The sequence below is a fragment of the Syzygium oleosum genome, unplaced genomic scaffold (assembly GCF_021117445.2).
Source record: "Syzygium oleosum isolate NSW1041296 unplaced genomic scaffold, Sole_v2.1 Sole_v2.03, whole genome shotgun sequence".
In the NCBI taxonomy this organism is placed as follows: Eukaryota; Viridiplantae; Streptophyta; class Magnoliopsida; order Myrtales; family Myrtaceae; genus Syzygium; species Syzygium oleosum.
The window spans coordinates 3,359,554-3,378,941 of record NW_026607487.1 but is presented as its reverse complement, the minus strand read 5'-3'; the positions used below and the strand labels follow the sequence as shown (position 1 = coordinate 3,378,941).

Genomic DNA, 19,388 nt, shown 5'->3' with positions numbered 1-19,388 from the left:
TTATAAAATTTTGACTTTTGCTTCATCATACGTGTGGATCATACTCGCAATAGCAATAATTTAAGCTCGTTCATCAGTACTAAAATCTGTAAGAGAGTCTCTCTAGGTTCTGCTATTGTCAAAGACGAAATGAATTAGATGCACCATGAATAAGAAATGATTGAATGTGAAAATCATTCTTTTACATTTGTGAGCTCATGATAAAAAATTCTGCTTTCTATATTTCTGAGTTTGTCTATTCATAACTAAGTCAAGGTGGGACAAGAGAAACACTCATGAAGATATTGAAGTTTGCAGAATGTTTTGGACCAGAAACCCAAAAAAAAGAAGCTCAGCTCTTTGACTTTCTACAAGGGGAAATTTATGTAGTCATTGCTCTTTGATTTCAGATGTTTTATATTTCCCAAATAATTTCATAGACTGTCAAATTCCACTAACATTCCTCAACCTTCCTTTAATCAAGTAACATCTTCTCTTGCTAGACCACCTTCTACAATTAGAAAAGGCATGTTTTTTAGGTCAGAAATGTTGTTTATATTACTAACAAGTCTGACTTGTTGACTCGTCTAGGGTTTGGAACCTTAGTCGGAGTTCCCCATCATGTAGAGAGAGATTGAAAGTTCCACTGAGCAAATGGGTATGGGCAAAAAACCCCAAAATAGTCCCGAAAAGAAGGTCTCTTTGAGGATCTTAAGAAAATAGTACAGTTTATGTTTCCTCCTTTTTCTTTCTGTTTTCCCCTTAACCAAACTTTTTGTTTTCACCTTTTCTTTGTCTCTTTCATATTAATTATCCAGAGATTCTATGATGTGATCTTTTTAGGTCAAATGATTTACAAAATTGATTTATGACGCTGTAGTACGCACGACATGGACATTAAACATGTGGACCATATAAGCATTCACTGAAAATAAGGTCATGTCACTTTAAAAATCATTTTTTCATATGCTTAACAATATTCATGATGGTAACCGCGCTATCACTATGAATAATATAAGTATACCTTTTCCGGTCTAGGTCTTCTTTTTAAGGGCTAAACCTCAAAAACACATCATCTTTTTTCTCATATTTCAAAAACAAAATGCAAGAGGAATTCATAGACAGACTAGACTAAAGAAAACCTAAAAATAAGGCCTATACCTCAATTAACGTCATCTAGGTCGTCATCATCACTCTGGGGTTTTGGAATTTAATATTCCACCTTTCACATGCATAAAGCTTTGTTAGTCAAAACTTGTAGTGTATTTTATCCGAAATGGCTGCAACAGAGGGTTTAGGGTTAGGGTTAAGTGTGCGTGTGCATTACCATATGGATAATGATATCCTATTAGGCAACTGAACTTGTTTCGAGTGATAACTATTATGTTTCGAGTGACGATTATGATGTTTTTTAGAGGGTTATAAGGATTTTTAGTGTATGTGACTACGTGTTAATCGGATATTATTTTTATGAAAAATCACAGTATCTTTTGTTCATCGAAAAGGAATTGAAAGACTCTCGGGATCGATCCTGAAAAAAAAACATGCATGATAGACATCTTACAAAAACAAATCTATTGATAAGGAACCATCTTAGACATAAGTTTTGGACTGCCGCTTTGATAGAGATCGATGGAGATTTGGATCATAACAAGAGCATGATTAACAAAGATTAAAAGCAGCTTTAAGATGGAAAGAAAAAGAAATGAACAATCCACATTCAGTGAGCCATTCATGTCACCCTGCAACTTCAAAAGAAAGTTATTGATGGTGTTGCGCGCGCAGAGAGAGAGAGAGAGAGAGAGAGATTCGTTTCATATGTGAAAATAATTAATTGCAATGCAATTGCACATGTAAACATATTTCGATCATTTAATAGGTTGTATTGTGGTCCTTTATTAGCATAAAGGTTAGAGCCTCAAAAAGGACTTGCAGGAGCCTTTCAAAAAATCTGATGTGGCAAGAAGCTTCAACAATTGCTTAAGTGATCAACCAAAAGAAAAACGATTGCTTACACGAAACTTCGAAGAAATTACCTTATCACCAGAGTGGCTCAGAGGCTGGCATTCCATCGGCGCCTGTATATATATATATATATATCTAATAAATTAGAGATTCGATTTTGTAGAAAAAGATACGGTGAAACTGAAGAGAAAGAAAAAAAATTAGAGTATAAATATTATTCAGCCAAAAGAAAAAAGAAGTACAAATACTATTTCGCGAAAGAGGAAGCCGTCCAAATCCATCTTATATTTAGCCCATTGATCCCCTAATTATCACTTATTAATGTTTCATGTTTGACTTTGGTCCTGCTTCGTGGAGGCTTAGCGGTAGAATTTTCAAATGGAGCAACACTTTGTCTATCCTAATTATAAGACAAACTTTCGAACTTAATGTCCACCCCCTATATTTAAGAAAATGCTTGATTCCCATCTCCTCTATTATTCTTTTTAAATATATTATTGTAATCAAATTCTCTGAACAGTCAGAAAGATCAATAATGTTAGAGAAGTGTGCATGCCACTTATCACTAACTCAATACATGACAACCACCCACGATTCTTGACTCCGCTTATCTCCTAATTCGCGCCACTTATCCATTGATCTACAATATGATAACTACCCTTTATTTCAGAACCCCATTGCTACCAACCCAATTAGTCATAAACCGGGAAAATTACCAATTCAGTCCTCAACCTATTACATTTGTGCCAATTCAGTCCTAAACCTTTCAATTTGGCCAATTCAGTCCTAAACCTTTTGCAAACCAGCCAATTCAGTCCTTTTGGTCGGCCGACGCTGACGTGGCCGCCGGCCGGCTGACGTGGTGCCGGCCGGCGTCCACGTGGCAATATTTTAATATTTTTTTATTATTATTTTCGAATTTTTTTTCTTTTTTCTTTTTTTTTTCTTTTCCTTCTCCCCCCTGGCCTGTCCGGCCAGGGGGAGGCTCGCCGGCGAGGCCCAGCTCCGGCAAGGCGAGCTGGGCCCTCGCCGCCGCTGGGCAAGGGTGAAGCTCGCCCAGCCAAGGCGAGCTCCGCCTCGCCCGGATCTCGGTGAGGCGGAGCTCGCCATGGCCGGGCGAGCTCCGCCGCCGGATCCGGGCGAGGCGGAGCTCGCCCATCCATGGCGAGCCGGGCCCTCGCCGCTCGCCCAGCTTGCCATGGCTGGGCGAGCTCCGCCTCGCCGGAGCTGGGCGAGGCGGAGCTCTCCTTGGCTGGGCGAGCTGGGCCCCCGCCACCGCTGGGCGAGCTCGCCCAGCTCCGCCCTCGCCCAGCGGCGGCGAGGGCCCAGCTCGCCTCGCCAGAGCTGGGCTTCGCCGGCGAGCCTCCCCCCTGGCCAGACAGGCCGGGGGGAGAAGGAAAAGAAAAAAAAAAGAAAAAAGAAAAAAAAATCGAAAATAATAATAAAAAATATTAAAATATTGCCACGTGGACGCCGGCCGGCGCCACGTCAGCCGGCTGGCCGCCACGTCAGCGTTGGCCGGCCAAAATGACTGAATTGGCTGGTTTGCAACAGGTTTAGGACTGAATTGGCCAAATTAAAAGGTTTATGACTGAATTGGCACAAATGCAATAGGTTGAGGACTGAATTGGTAATTTTCCCATCATAAACCTATGGTACGGAGACGCCAATTCAGTCCTATATTTTTCAATTTTGCCAATTTAGTCCTTAATCTTTGCATATAATTCCAATATAATCCTTCCGGTCAATTTTTGCTGGAAATCGCTGACATGGCGGTCCAGCCATCGCCGGCCGTCCTACATGGTGCATCGATACATCAGCGATTTCCAGCAAAAATTGGTCGGAATGACTACATTGAAATTTCGCGCAAAGGTTTAGGATTAAATTGGGATCCATACAATAAGTTTATGACTAATTAGATAATTTTCCCACTACCAACCTCTTAATTCTTTTTGTAAATTTTAAATTTTAATTTACCATGCGAGAAGTTTTCATAATCCACGCATTGCTCTATTTGATTATACACGTTCGCATACACATTTTTGGGATATTGCTTGCATATTTTAAAAGTAAAGAGACAAAGAGGAAAGGAAGAAAGGGCAACCAATAGAAAAATGTAAACAGTGATAAAGAATTAAGTCTTAAATTCCATATACCGTATAAAAAATGTTTAGTGGGAAACAAGAATATATAAGAAGAAAGACGAGAATCTCTATGCATAAAAAAATTGGTCAATTGACCACAATGTGACCCGATCGTAAAGCGAATTGGTCACAAAACTACGTTTGCATATGACTATATATATGTTTCATTACGTTAAGTCTCTTAAGAAATAAATTAACTTTGATCGCCTTCAAAAAAAAAAAAAACCTCTAGTTTCGCGAACGAGGAAGGCATTTAAACTTTTCCTTTTAGTATTCGGGTTTTATATATGTCGATCTCTACAGTGAGCTTTAGTCTCGTCGATTCTCTGGACTTTATACTTAGTCGAATTTATCAATGAAATTTAAATCTTCTTTTTACCTCATGTCCAAGTCCTAACTTAAATTGACCCCATTGAGGCCCCCAATATTTTCATGTTTAACTTTAGTCCTGCTTCTTGTAGGCTCAGCTTGATTTTTTACAGCATGCCTCACTTCGATCAGTGGTAAAATTATAAAATGGAGCAACACTTCATCTATAATAAATTATAAAACAAACTTTTCAATTTGTTGTCCACCCCCATATTTACGAAAATGCTTGATTTTCTTATCCTTTTATCTTTCTGTTTTAAATATATTATTGTAATTTATACCATTATACTTCCGTCACGATATTTTTCTGTAAACGTCAAAATTCAATTTACCAAGCAAAAAGTTTCCATAATTCACGCATTACTCGATTTGAATGTCCACATTCGCATACGCATTTTTACGATATTGATTGTGTATTTTAAAGAGCACGAAAGCAACCAAGCAAGTACATAGCTTGCGCTCGAGATCTAGTTGTTATAAAGTAAACATTATCCATCTAGGCTGAAATTAATTGACTAAGGCCACGTATATATAATTGACAAGTGGTCTATTGTAAAATCCTCCACGGAGTTATTATGAGTAAACCAAGTATTATTCGTATAGAAGGCAAATATTACTTTCAAATTAAACGACAGTGCATCAAAACAAATGAAACTTTAAGCAAATAAGAAATGAAATTGATTATAAAATGCGTAATTTGGAGAAAAATTCGATTTTTTTGCAAAAGTTACTATATTTATACATTTCTAGACCTTGCCCGTGAGAATTTCTCCACATATTTTCTCGGTAAGTACAAAAATTCACCTTTTCAGTTTTTATAAGAAGAAAAAGGTTGAATTATACAACCTATAAGAAAATAATCAAGTAGCACTTTTGAATCTTTTGTAAGATTTACTCAACTCTCTCTGTTGAGTTTGAAGCCGTGGTTAATTTCTGGAAATTAAGGAGCTGGAGCAGGGTTTTTTCCTGACAAAGTCTAGAATTCAGTGGCTTAAGCTTGGTGATCAGAACACAAGCTTCTTTCACAAGGTGGTCAAAGTGAGGGATTCCAAGAGAGCTTTGAGAGTTCTATGTGCTGAAGATGGGAGCAAGATTGAAGGCCATAAACTCATAGCTGAAGAACGAATTGGTTACTTTGAGAAAGTGTTAGGAAAAGAGAATTCTGGCTGTTCTTGTCCACTTGTTCTTCGGGAGTGCACTTACTTTCATCTGTCAAACCAGCAGCAGGATGACTTGATCATGCCTGTTACTTGCTTTGGAAATGAAAAATGTGTTATGGTCTGTAAGTGATGACAATGCTTTATTGGATTTCTTTCCATCTGGCAAACTTGTTAAAAGAGTGAATGCCACTGCCATCATTCTTGTGCCTAAGATTGAGAATGGCCCTTCCATGACTCGGTTTCGGCCTATTTCATGCTGCAATACTAAAAACAAGTGCATTACCAAACTGATTGCAAAAAGACTAAAAAGTTTTTGCCAGATTTCATAAGCTTCAATCAAGCAGCGTTTATTGAGGGTAGATCTATAGCTGACAACGTATTATCAGCCCATGAATTACCAGAGGATTAATTCTTCTCCTAAAGCTATGATAAAAGTTGACAATATGAAAGCATTTGATTCTGTCAAATGGGATATTTTATTTGCTGCTTTGAATATCATCGATATTCCTGACAGATTCATTGATGGGCTAAGAGCTAGCTTGTATTGCATCCCCTTATTACTCTTTTTCATTAAATGGTGGTCTAGAGGGATTCTATAATGTGGAGAAGGGCGTGAGACAAGGTGATGCTCTTTCACCTTATTTGTTTGTCAAAGCTATGGAAGTTGTGCTAGCAAATGCTTGATAGCTCAAGGAAAGTGCAGTATCATCGTAAGTGTTCAGGGGTTACATTGACCCATCTTGTATTTGCAGATAATCTAATGATTTTTTTCAAAGGAGAAAAGGCTTCTCTTCTTGAGATTTTAGCTTTGTTTCAAAGATTTCGAAGAGTTGTCTGGCTTGAAGCTTAATCCACAAAAAACTGAGATGCTCTTGGCAGGTTATGAGGAAGATAAGCAGGCTGAACTGACTTTACTAAGTGGACTTCAGAAGGGTGCTCTACCAGTGAGATATTTTGGCTTCCTTCTCATCTTTGGAAGGCTAAGTGATAACGACTGTAACCCTCTTGTATAAAAAATTGCTGATTGAATTACCTCTTGGACTGCTAAGCAACTTTGTTTTGCTGGCAGATTAGAATTATTCAAATCAGTGATTTACAGCATCATTAACTATCGGAGCTAAGTCTATGTGCTTCCCTAAAGTTAAGCAACCGTATTGCATTTTTGTGGAAAGGGAAGCCCGAAAAATCCAAATGAGCATTTGTGGCTTGGGACCAGGTTTGTCTACGTAATTGCGAGGGAGGTCTCGGGCTAAGAAGACTTATCCCTTGGGACAATGTTAAGATTCTTAAATGTTTGTGGTCTGTATTGCACTAGTCTGGTTCTCTTTGGGTTGCTTGGATGAAGCAAAATCTTCTTCAGGATCAGTGTACTTGGTCGATTTTACCTAAGGGTTGCTTGGGTGAAGTAAAATCTTCTTCATGATCAGTGTATTTGGTCGACTGTACCTAAGGTGGACTGCACCTCTGTTTCGAAGAAAATCCTTGAAGTAAGAGGGTACATTAAGCCTTATATCAGGTGTTTCATTGGTGATGGAACTTCTACTTCAGAATCGCATTGGGAAAGGGAGATAGCACTGCTATAACGGATTACTTGCGGAAAGCTCAGTCGGAGGATCCATCCCCCTATTACTCGATAGATTTTGGTGATGATGGTTTCCTAATAAATATCTTTTGGGCAGACTCTAGATCGATGGTTGACAATGTGTACTTCGGACACGTTGTCTTCTTTGACACTACTTATAGAGCAAATAAGTACAGTTGACCCTTTGTCCAGTTTGTTGGGATTAACACCATCACAGGCAACTCATTACAATTGGTGCGGCTTTGCTCTATGATGAGAGTGATGAATTCTTCAAGCGATTGTTTCAGACTTTTCTCGCTGCGATGTTGGGAAGGAAGCCAGAGACAATACTCACAGACCAGTCAGCTTCTATAGCCTGTGCAATCGCAGATGTATTCCCTGAAACATGTCACCGCTTGTGTGCATGGAAAATCTATCAGAATGCAACTGAAAATCTGAGTTATGCATTTCATCCATCATGGCAATTTGTATCAGATTTCAGTCTTTGCTTAAATGATTATGAAGAAGAGGAAGAGTGGCTAATGGCCTGGAACACCATGCTAGAGAAGTACAACCTGCAGGGTAATGGATGGTTACATGGAATATTTGAGCTGATAAATAAGTGGGCGATGGTATATGGCCGTCATATGTTCACTGCTGACATGAAAAGTGTCCTACAAAGTGACATGAGGCAGAGTACTTTAAAGAAGCATTTGAGCCTCAACAATACCCTTCTCCTCTTTTTTGAACATTATACGCGGTTCTTGGCAGAAAAGAGAAATCAAAGAACTCCTTGAGGAATATAAAATGAGGCAAAGCACTCCTGTACCACAAGCAAATGTTGAGATGTTAAGGCAAGCAGCCGAGGTTTTATACTCCATTGACGTTCAGTCTCCCAACAAGAACTCATGAAGGTATGGGATTGCAACATTTACAAGCATAGTAAATCTGATATATCAGTAACATATAAAATCCAATATAGAGCAAAATCTCAAGAAATTTTGGTTACACATGAGGCATCGGAATATAGAATTAATTGCCCTTGTATGAAAATTACTTTTGGGGCGATTCTATGTTGTGCATTCTTTGTAGGTGCTCGACAAAAAAAAAACATTAAGAGACTGCCATCTAACTATATTTTGAAAAGATGGACTAAAATGGAAGGGGTGGTATAATTATAAAATACCCAATCAAGAAAATTCAAGGTAACTCTCAAAGACCGATTGGGGACCCTCGTGTCCGATCGAGTCATTATTTTTGTGAATTTCGACACTTGCAGCAGACAGTGAGGAAATGTTCAAGCGTGCAAACAATGTTTCACAGCAACTGTTGAAGGACTTGCTAGGGATAAAGAGGAAATGGAGTCTGGTTGCACTGCAATCCAAGGCAAATGCTCAAGGTAAGCTCTAATGTCCCAGATTTTAATTCTCAGTTTCCCCATAATGAAGTTTTTCTAGTTATGTGAAATACTTTCTCTTTTCTCCAACATGGTTTCAGGTTCAAACTTATTCGACTACTAAAGCTGAAGGGAAGATGGGCACCATGTCACTGTTGCTTCTTGTCCTTCTTTGTGGGGGCTAAGTTACAGGATAATAGGGGATGAAGGAATGAAACCTAAACCTGTAAGCAAGTTGCTGTAGTTATTGTCAGTGGTGGCTTTGTTACTGTCTTCACAGATGCGAGTATCTGTGTTCTCGGGTGAATGTTTGATGGGTTTTGCAGTAGAAATTATTTTATTGCAATCATAGACTCATAGTGACATTGTGTAGCGAAAGACTCATAGATGGTTATAATTACGGCCAACGAAAAATTAAAAGAATTTAGCGATATGCTGATCAGATACTATTGTTGAGGGGAAATAACCTTCAAATGATCATTATCAGCTTCAGAGGGGCAGAAAGAGAAGCATAGCAAATGCATGTTCACTCATCATGCGACATTCTTGAAAGTTAGAATTCAGATATGCTAACATTTCCCTTCAAAGCCATCACCTGCAACAATCAGTACTGACTTTGCAAACTCAAATAGGTAATAAAAGAGGGCACGCACTCACACATCTTGATTTGCGAATCAAATCTATGATCCATCAAAGTGTAAATTAACCAACAGATATAATTTATATAGCTCTTGGAGGTTTCTCCAATACTGCAGAAAGATACACCTCATCATCCGACTTGGGAGAAATTGCCCATTTGTGTTTCTTGTATCTGAACTGCAGAAACATGTACATGTAGTCATCCAGATCTTTTCTGTTGCAAAAAAATCGATCGATCCACAATAATCCTCCTGGCCTCAACACCCGATCCCAGTCGAACATTATGAAGTCCATCAGCATTAGATCGATCCACCCATCCAAGAACCCTGTCGTGTGAATCAAGTCCATCGTGTTGTCGAAAAAGGGTAGCCTCTGGTTCAGCGTGATGTACAGAGGAACCAGGCCCCTTAAGGCAATCATTTCACTGAATGGAGCCCCGAGATTCAGCGCAGTCGTAATAATTGTTACATTATTTTCTCTCATTCTTGCAGCGAAAGTTCCCGTGCCAACACCAAAGTCCAATCCAATCCGTATTTCTCCGGGCTTAATTGCTAAGATGTCACTAATAAGAAAATCCGCCGTAAGAGCGGTGTTAGTGACCCATTTCAGCTTCTCTTTCTCCATTTCAAAACAGCCAGCGCACTTAGAATAGCCACGCTGTGGGTTCTTGCTAGATAGGCATTCAAAGTTCCTGCACCGGTAATTACTCCACCTCACGTTTCTATGGTCAGGCATTCTCCACAAGGACTCATTGATGGGGTACGGCTTTTGGTAGACCTTCGAGGCCCGGGTCAAGCACCTTCTACGTGGGAGAGGATCGCAGCCATGGATCATGAGCTTCTGCGCCATGTTCCAGTCATCCTTGCAGTAAGAACCAATGTCATAGTCCATATATTCCTCCAGTTCCTTCTCGTATAGCACACAAGCATGACCGATCGTGTTGTGTACTCTCTCGCTTCCATATATATTGACCTTCCCTACTCTGTTCTCCTTTGGGCTTATGTATTTCCGGATCTCCTCAATTATGAACGTGTTGATCAAAGGCTCCTCCTTGAAAGTACTATTTCTTATCCCTTCGCTCTTTGGTAGCCGGATCTGTCTCAGAGCGATATGAGCACTGTAAAGAGGCCTAATCACCTCATCTTCCAAGTACTTCTTGTACTCCATCTTTGTAATGTTAGAATTAGCCAAAGCATCTTTATTCTTCTCCATCTGTTGCACCTTGGATTCGAGCTTGTCTTGCAAGCTGTCCAACTTAATGAGCACTTCGTCGACTCTATCCGAGAGAGCTTTCAGGTCGAAACCGCCGTGGAAATCCTTCATTCCGTAGAAATGGTGGCATATGTCCTCATTGCGCAAGAAAAACCCAGCCTTGTAGAAGCTAAAGAGGCTCAGCAAGCTCACGAAGATGACAAGCCCGCCCAACATGATCTGAAACCAAGCCATTACCCTTTTGAATCCACATTTAGGAAGACAACTGTTCTTCATGATTGCTCGAAGCAGTATTTGTGTTTTCCCAGGCTCTGAAGTTTCAACTTGTTTCACTCATATGCTCCACCTGATGAGTGAATCAGATGCCAGGACATTAGAAGTTGAGCTAAGTAATTTACGCATCACTAAAATTCTAGGACCAAACTTATGTCAAGTCTAGCTTGAAAACAATGTAAGAATTATGTCCATTAAAGATAATGAATGGAAAGACATGAGATCTCATTGAAAGCCAGCCAGTCATTCAGCAATAATCAAGGAGAAAGGGGATTACAGTTGAAGTAAAAGAGGGGAAAATGAACAAGATGAAGCTCAAACTTGTTGAGAAACACATACCCAGTTGAGAAAATGAGCAGACAATGGGAAAAGCATGCAGCTTTCTGGGCTTCTCTCTGGATTTTTGATCCACAAGATTCATCAAAAAGTTCCCAAGTCTCTGCAATATTTGTGTCACAAAGACATCCCTATTTGACCCTAAAAGACTTCACAGAGGTTCCGATCCTTAGAGCTGGAAAGCCTTATACCTCAAGATCTTACTACACTTATAGATGCTTTGGAGGTTAATACTTTTAAGTGAAGTTGAGCAACTTGCTTTCTGAATTAGGGAACAAGATGAGCATGTCATCTTTTCAACTCATTTTCTTTATAACTAAGAAGCTCAAACTTCGTGGATAAGTTTAGGCGCCTATAAGTATCTCACTAATCTCATGGACCTGGCGAAGCGGAGAGCGGAAAAATCGAGCAAATGGCGAATACGTTAAAGCAAGAAAACAAAATAATAACGTTAAGGGGACTAGATGAGCGTGTTGAATTTAATGGTAGGCACAAATCTCGTGATGAAACCATTGAAAGAAGGTGTAGTTACTGAAATAGAATATGAATTTTATGAGATCGATGCTTATTTTAATGTGTTGAAACGTTGACCATGAAGGGTGAGTAGCGTGATGGGGTCATGTTTTGGTTTGGTTTTCAAGAACCGGGGATCAGCTCAGCTCGTATTGCGCAACGCTTGTTTCCGACGTTACAAAATTGACTTGATTAATTTGAACTTTTTCTTATAAATTAAATCTCTCAAAATGAAAGAAAAGTCTTTGCCTGGTGTATAAGCTTTGCCTTTCATCTTTTTACGTATAAGACCCATTACATAAACCCTAGACTATACTCTGATTGATTAGTTTGTTTCATCATCAAATGTTATCCACATATGACTTAATCCCCAACTACAATAATAGTTGTAATAAAAAGAATCCAAAACCCACCAATGTGAGTCTACACAGCAACTATTTGTTACACAAAAGGAAAGATTGATATGAGGATGGCGCTCCATTGATTGGGAAATCATAAGGTCATGAAGCTTATGAACCAAGTAAAACCCGAGCCAAAATTCAAGTAAATACCTTGAAAAAGTAAACTTTTTATATGACGAGAAAGTCCACTTAAGTAGATAAATGAAGAATTTACTGTTGAGCTCGTGGACCAAGTAAGGCAAGCTAAAACCGAGCTAGTTGCCTAATGGAAAAATTACCAATTCAGTCCTCAACCTATTGCATTTGTGCCAATTCAGTCCTAAACCTTTTGCAAATCAGCCAATTCAGTCCTTTTGGCCGGCCGGCGCTGATGTGGCCGCCGGCCGGCTGACGTGGCCGCCGGCCGGCTGACGTGGCGCCGGCCGGCGTCCATGTGGCAATATTTTAATATTTTTTATTATTATTTTCGAATTTTTTTCTTTTTTTTTTTCTTTTCCTTCTCCCCCCTAGCCAGTCCGACCAGGGGGGAGGGCTCGCCGACGAGGGCCCAGCTCCGGCGAGGTGAGCTGGGCCCTCGCCGCCGCTGGGCTAAGGCGGAGCTCGCCCAGCCAAGGCGAGCTCCGCCTCACCCAAATCTGGCGAGGCGGAGCTCGCCTAGCCATGGCGAGCTCCGCCTCGCCGGATCCGGGCGAGGCGGAGCTCACCCGGCCCGGCGAGGCGGAGCTCGCCTTGGCCTCGCCAGATCTGGGCGAGGGCGGAGCTCGCCCATCCATGGCGAGCTGGGCCCTCGCCGCTCGCCCAGATCGCCATGGCTGGGCGAGCTCCGCCTCGCCGGAGCTCGCCTTAGCTGGGCAAGCTCCGTCCTCGCCCGAGCTGGGCGAGCTCCGACTCGCCCACCGGCGGCGAGGGCCCAGCTTGCCTCGCCGGAGCTGGGCCCTCGCCGGCGAGCCTCCCCCCTGGTCGGACTGGCCAGGGGGGAGAAGGAAAAGAAAAAAAAATCGAAAATAATAATAAAAAATATTAAAATATTACCACGTGGACACCGACCGGCGCCACGTCAATCGGCCAGCGGCCACGTCAGCGCCGGCCGGCCAAAAGGACTGAATTGGCTGATTTGCAAAAAGTTTAGGACTGAATTGGTCAAATTGAAAGGTTTAGGACTGAATTGGCACAAATGCAATAGGTTAAGGACTGAATTGGTAATTTTCCCGTTGCCTAACATGTGAGTGTTTACATTTGCTAGTGTGGATGGTCTAATTTGTGTTGCATGCACGTAACTCGTACAAATATACTTGTCCCTTAATGCCAACCGCGACCACAAGGACGTGATTGCTCTCGTGATCATCGGCGAAGTCTCGTGATTCCGATAAGTTTGTAAAGACGAACTTAGTCCGACACAATGAACAATTCTAACTGAAACGAAAAAGAAACTACGCTAGTAAGCTATTCGGCTTGACATGAGAAAATGGTTAATTCACTTAAAGATCTAATGTCCCATGGGGGCTCGTGTGGTGATGCTACTTTGATTCAACGGTGCGCTCCGGCTCTTTTAGAATTGGTTGCCTGCTGCAAAATCAGCTGCAAGGTGAGGATTTGTCAAGGAAGGGAAAACTATTCGAGATCCAATGCTTTTGTCCTAAAGGGGAAGAGGAAAAGGGACAAAATCATTGAACAATGACATTACTTTGTGTCAACTTGTCCAAATCTTGGGCTAATTCCGGTCTCTTATGAGTAAAATGCAAGGAGTTGACCAAGCTTAAGGAATGGAAAGTGGCCAGTTTTTTTTGGATTCTTTGGATCATGTGAATACTTTGCCATAGTCAAGATATGTAAGACAGCCACGGTTTTAGTGCGATCTGACCTAATTTTACCAAAAAAAAATATTCTAATGTTAGGGATGAAAATCCGTACACCTAACTATAGAGGTCATCGTATGGAACCATATATATGTGTATATCATTTAATAGAGCTACGTAATCTCAAAATTACACCTATAACCCTGGATTTTATCAAATTTTACAATTTAGTTCTTGATATTTGGAAATTTGTGATTTACCCCAAAATTTCTAATCACGCGACGATGCATGAATAATTTATTCTTTTCACGGTTTTGCATTGCATTGAAGATAATTCGCGTTTCTTGGATATGGCCAAGTTAAGCAACGACGTGGTTACATAGGTTATGTAAAAAGGCAAAAACCAATCTTTATAAAATTGAAATGTGAGTTAGATTTTACATATCACAGTCCCACCAAAATGATTATCACATGAGTAAGATCCTCAATTCCAATGGTTTTCTTTTGCTGAAACATCTAAATTGTCGAAATGAAGTCGAGCTCACAACATATGCGAAAAGTGTTAGAAAAGTCCTAAACCTATTACATCGGTGCCAATTTAATCATAAACTTTTTTTTTGTACCAATTCAATCTTAAACATTTTGTCTTTGTGTCAATTTAGTCCTTCCGGCTAATTTTGGTCGGATTTTGCTTACGTGGACACCAGGCAGCGTACATGGCACCGCCAACAATGACCTAGATAACTTTTAATAAAAAAAAATTTTTGAATTTTTTTTCTTAAATTTTTTTTCTTTTTTTCCTTTTTTCTTTCCCTTTCTTCTTCCTCCTACCCATCACCAGTCCGGCAACCGACTGGAGGCCAGGGCCGGCTAGGTCCCTCGTCGGCCTCGACCTCGCCCAGCCACTGCTGAGGCTCGCCTCACCCTCGCCAGTGGCCCGCAGCCTTCAACCTCGCTAGCGGCTGGCCAAGCCACAACCTCGCCAGATCTAGTGAGGTCGGGCCTCACCCATGGCTGGCAAGGGCGAGCCTCGCCAGCCCAGCGCGAGGCCGCCCTCGCGGCCATCCGGCAAGGTCGAATGGTCGCTAGGGTGGCCTCGCGCTGGGCTAGCGAGGCTCGCCCTCGCCGAATCTAGCGAGGGTCAAGCCTCGTTGGCGATGAGTCGTCAATGGCCGCAAGGTTGCGAACAAGCCTCGCCACGGTTGGGCAAGGCTCGTCGTCGCCGTCGCTGGCGAGGGCGAGCCTCGCTAGTGGCCGACAGGGCTCGCCGAACTAGTGACCGGCAAGAGGAAGAAAAAAGGGAAAGAAAAAAAAAAGACATAAAGGAAAAAAAAATTTAAAAAAATTCATAAAATATTAAAATATGTAAAAGTTGTCTGTGTCATCGCTATACCATGTAAACTAACCGGTGTCCACGTTAGCAAAATCCGGCCAAAATTAGCCAGAAAAACTGAATTGGCACAAAGACAAAAGGTTTAGGACTGAATTGACACCAAAAAAATGTTTAGAACTAAATTGGCACTAATACAATAGATCTAGGACTTTTATAACACTTTTCCCAGCGTCAAATAGACCGAATTGACAAATACCTAAATAAATATATTTGTAGATATATGTACGAGAGAAAAAAAATTTAGGTTTCTTTCTTATTTTTCAAGTATGCAAACTAATTGACATTTTTATGCCCTCTCGAAGAGTCAAAGCTAAGTTCAATTCGATTCACCAATTCACTAATATTGAAAGCGCAGCGGCCATAGGTCTGCACGAGAAAAGGGCTAGAATTCTACGGCCCGGCAGCATCGTAGTACAATTTCGGCTCTACCTTCCCTTCTATCACGTGCGGGCTCTCACAGATCCATCTATTTTAATGCTAGCAAAACTGGGCCTTCAAAGCCCAAATAACCTTCCAAATGATGGACAAGTGACATGGGGTAGGCTGGGATTTACTTTGGGTTGGCTTCAAGCCTTCAATCATCCAATGAACTCTACGTCTCTTGTTTGTTCGAATTCATGACAAATTTCTCCACTCAAATTGACCACCATATCGTTTTTAGCAAGTTATACACGGACAGTTGAAAAACACGAGGGGAAAAATCTCTAATACCAAATGTCAGATCTAGCAATCGGATGCATCCGGATTAAGTCAATAGTTTCGTTCGCGCATTCATCTCAGGATCAACCGAGCCAATTGAGAGTCCACTTCCAAAATATTCAAGTAGACCATTGCCCTCGAGAATCCAATCAGAGAGCGGACTGGCTTGTTAAAGCCCATAGGTTTCGCGCTCTTCCTTGTAATTGGATATGTAACCTCCTTAGACCTTAAGGGATTCTGTATGTTCTAAAGCTCATATTCTTTTTTCTCAATATGTTATTATTATGGAAATGAAAGGAATTATTCCGACCAAAATAACTAACGATTAATTTACGTTGTGTTAAATATGTCTTGAATTTTATGTACTTGGTCCGGTTCATCACCCAACTCGACATATATTTTTGTGCAACCTAAAAGTGGAAAAAAAATTGAGATTTAGTTCGTGACGCGGAGGGTTTGGCCAATAGGCCTAACCCGGAGCAAGCGAACAAATGTTTTGAGGAGTTCAGGGGCGTAGCCCCCGAGGAAATTTTTTGGGGAGCACTATTTATACTACGGCTGGGTTTTTTCATTGATAGAGAGATTTTCGTTTTGTAAGAAATTTGTGAGCCGTGAGATTTTGTTAAGTCGTTTTTCGACTTCTAAAATCTGTACTCTCTTTGATTTTAGTGGGATCTTGTTTTGTCTCGTCTGTGGACGTAGATCACCTTGTGATCGAACCACGTAAATCTTTATGTTCTGTATTTGTTTTTCCGCGGTTGTTTTCAACATGTTGAATATCATTTATTTTCGCAACTATATGCACAAGCAGAGGACGATTGTCGTAACTACACATTACTCTTTCTTGGCCGAAGGCTCAACTACACCATGATCATTGTGTTCAACCAGCGCCCTTTGTTTCGGATAGGCTCATGATAGAGATCATGTTACTGATTCGGATAATGTACTTTTGAGACACGTTAGAATTGCCTATGAAACATCAATTCACGTTGAAAATTTTTCCCCCACTTTCCTCACTTTTTTTCCAAAGAATTGCAAAATTTTGGAGGAAATTTCAAAGAAGGAAAGGTCAAGAAGTTCAATTGAGCTACCCATCTCTCTTTCAAATCATGCCCCCTTACGAAGGTCCGTACGATTGATACCTCGATCGAGTACTTAAGCAGCTCCAATTGGAGAATCTTGATCCTCAGTGACAAATATTGTGATAAAACATAATGAAAAGATGGTAATTTTCTTTTTCATTTCGAAATAAAAAGAAAATGGTAATGACAGATTATGGGGATCATCATGAGCTCTTGCTTGCCTCAATCAATAATTATAAGGTGGAGATTGACAATCATCATCAGCTTTATTTGAAATTACTATTTATTTATTTTTATTTTATCTCTTAAAACTTTCGAGGGAACCGGTACCTAAAAGTCACCCTATTTTTTTTTTTTTGGTTGGAAAAAGTCACCCTATTTTTTTTTTTGTGGTCGGAAAAAGTCACCCTATTAAGAAGTGGCTTTATTTGGCAATGGAGAAGAGTCCAACAGGCAAATATTTCTACTTGGGAAAGATAAAACTAATAGAGTTCAAGTATATGATCCTGAAGTGAAAGCGGCAGTTGGAAGATATTCAAAGTGATTTGGATTATGAAATGAAAAAGAAAATTACCATTTTTTTATTATGTTATGATTACAACAATTGTCACTAAGGATCAATATTTCAAGTAAATGATCCTGAAGTGAAAGCAGCAGGTGGAAGAGATTTAAAGTGATTTGGATTAATGAAAAGAAAAAAAATTGGAACAGGAAGGTTCACAACAATGGGAGTTTAATTAGGAACCCGAATTTGATAATCCATAAATCTTATTTACGTTCACTATATGAGGTTTTTGAACCTAAAAAAAATACTCTTTTGCCCAATCTAGCTATGAATTTTTTGTTTATTTTTTTAAAGGATGGGGAGGGCTGAACAACTCTGGCAATTAGGGATGGTCAGTTCTCGCCCAAGAACCAAGAATCGGACCAGAGGGACCAGTTCCCAATTTTTGAAACCAGAAACTGAATCGATACCCCCTACAATCGGTCCGGTTCCCGGGTGGACTAATGGAATCAATGCAATATTCGGCTTTTTTTTATTTGTCATTAATGTTCAAGATGAAGTTGAAGTTGTCCATAATTTTCAAGGCGCTTCTACAATCAGTGACTTATATATAACATTGTAGGTTTTATAGAGAATTTTTTTAATTTGTGCAAAATTTGTTTGGAATGAGCAACTACTGTTGTATTTTAATTTGTTATTGTCATCTTTCTCACGTGCATAAGTAAACGTAGATGCTCCAGTCTTGAAGGGCCTTCCTTTGTGAAATGAGAGATAGATTAGGATTTTTTTTTACAGATTTTTTAAAAAAAATCTATTCGGTCCTAGTGGTTTAGGTGGGTGGTTCTACACCTAAAACCAAGAACTGAAGCGAAATTCAACGGTTTCAATTTTATGGAACTAAACCGATGCCCCCGGAAACCGCTCAGAACCAGCAGGTCCGATTCGATCCGGGCAATTCCTTTTGCTCATCCCTACTAATAATTCCCGACCAACTCTAACTATCCTCTTTGATCATTATCATAATAGTCCCTCATCTTTGAGATTATTTTTAAAGTTTAGACTCGTTTTTAATTTGTTTGGACTCATTTGCGGACTTAATTATTTAGTTGCAAGATTTCATTCTCTAAGTGTTACCCACATATTAATGTGTTACGTATTTTAATTCCTAGAAAATAGTTTTTCCGCCTGGCATTGCCATTTCCTAAACAGTTATCTTGTTGAAATTCGACTAATCGTGGCTATTAATCATTAAGCAATGTTCAATTTATTTGTTTTGAATTTAAAAAATTAAAGCTTTTTTTCTATGATTTGATGATGTTTTGATAGATGGGACGTCTTATTTATTGGCGATATTTTGAATTAGACTTATCCTAGCAAAAGAAAAAACGAAAAAGAATTAGACTTAGATGTGGTGGGAAGAGCTCCACAAGGGGACGGTTGGTGATGTAAATGCTTGAAAGATGTTGATTATATTCATGAACGTGACTTCATTTTCAAATTCCTCTTCATGGACCAATCTAAGATTACGAGTTGCTATTATTATACTATTCATCATATCACATTGCTTTTGATTAAAAGTGATGTAGAATTTTCCTTTTTTGCATTATATTTGGTCATAGGTAGAATCATTTGAAAGGCATGAGTTTTATTACTTCTAATCCAGTATCCTTAAATGTATTTTGCCTTCCAGTCTTTCTATGTAAAATAACAGCTTAAGTTTTACATAAATTGCAATAGGGTATGATATAGTACAATAGTAACTCCGATTTGCCATGTTTATGAGAGAGAACAATCACTCTTTCATCTAATATTTTTTGTTTTTGGGTAATCTTACTGAATAATTTTTTTTTAGCTCTCTCTTTCTACAGTGTTAACTAAGAAAAAGAGATTTGACCAATAAGAGCATTATTATATACTAGGGACTAATGTGTAAATGAAAAGGAAATGCAGAGACCAACAATCTTG

The 19,388-nt window shown here is 39.9% G+C and overlaps 1 protein-coding gene across 1 annotated transcript; it reads right to left on the bottom strand.

Annotated features, from left to right (window-relative positions):
- Nucleotides 1-9,079: 9,079 nt before the first annotated feature.
- LOC115664232 (probable methyltransferase At1g29790) lies at nucleotides 9,080-11,391 on the bottom strand. The gene is made up of 2 exons (XM_030586176.2): nucleotides 11,038-11,391; nucleotides 9,080-10,771 (listed from the first exon to the last, which is right to left on the bottom strand). The coding sequence occupies exon 2, from the start codon at nucleotides 10,699-10,701 to the stop codon at nucleotides 9,295-9,297; it is 1,407 nt and encodes a 468-aa protein (XP_030442036.1). The 5' UTR covers nucleotides 10,702-10,771; nucleotides 11,038-11,391; the 3' UTR covers nucleotides 9,080-9,294.
- Nucleotides 11,392-19,388: the final 7,997 nt, after the last annotated feature.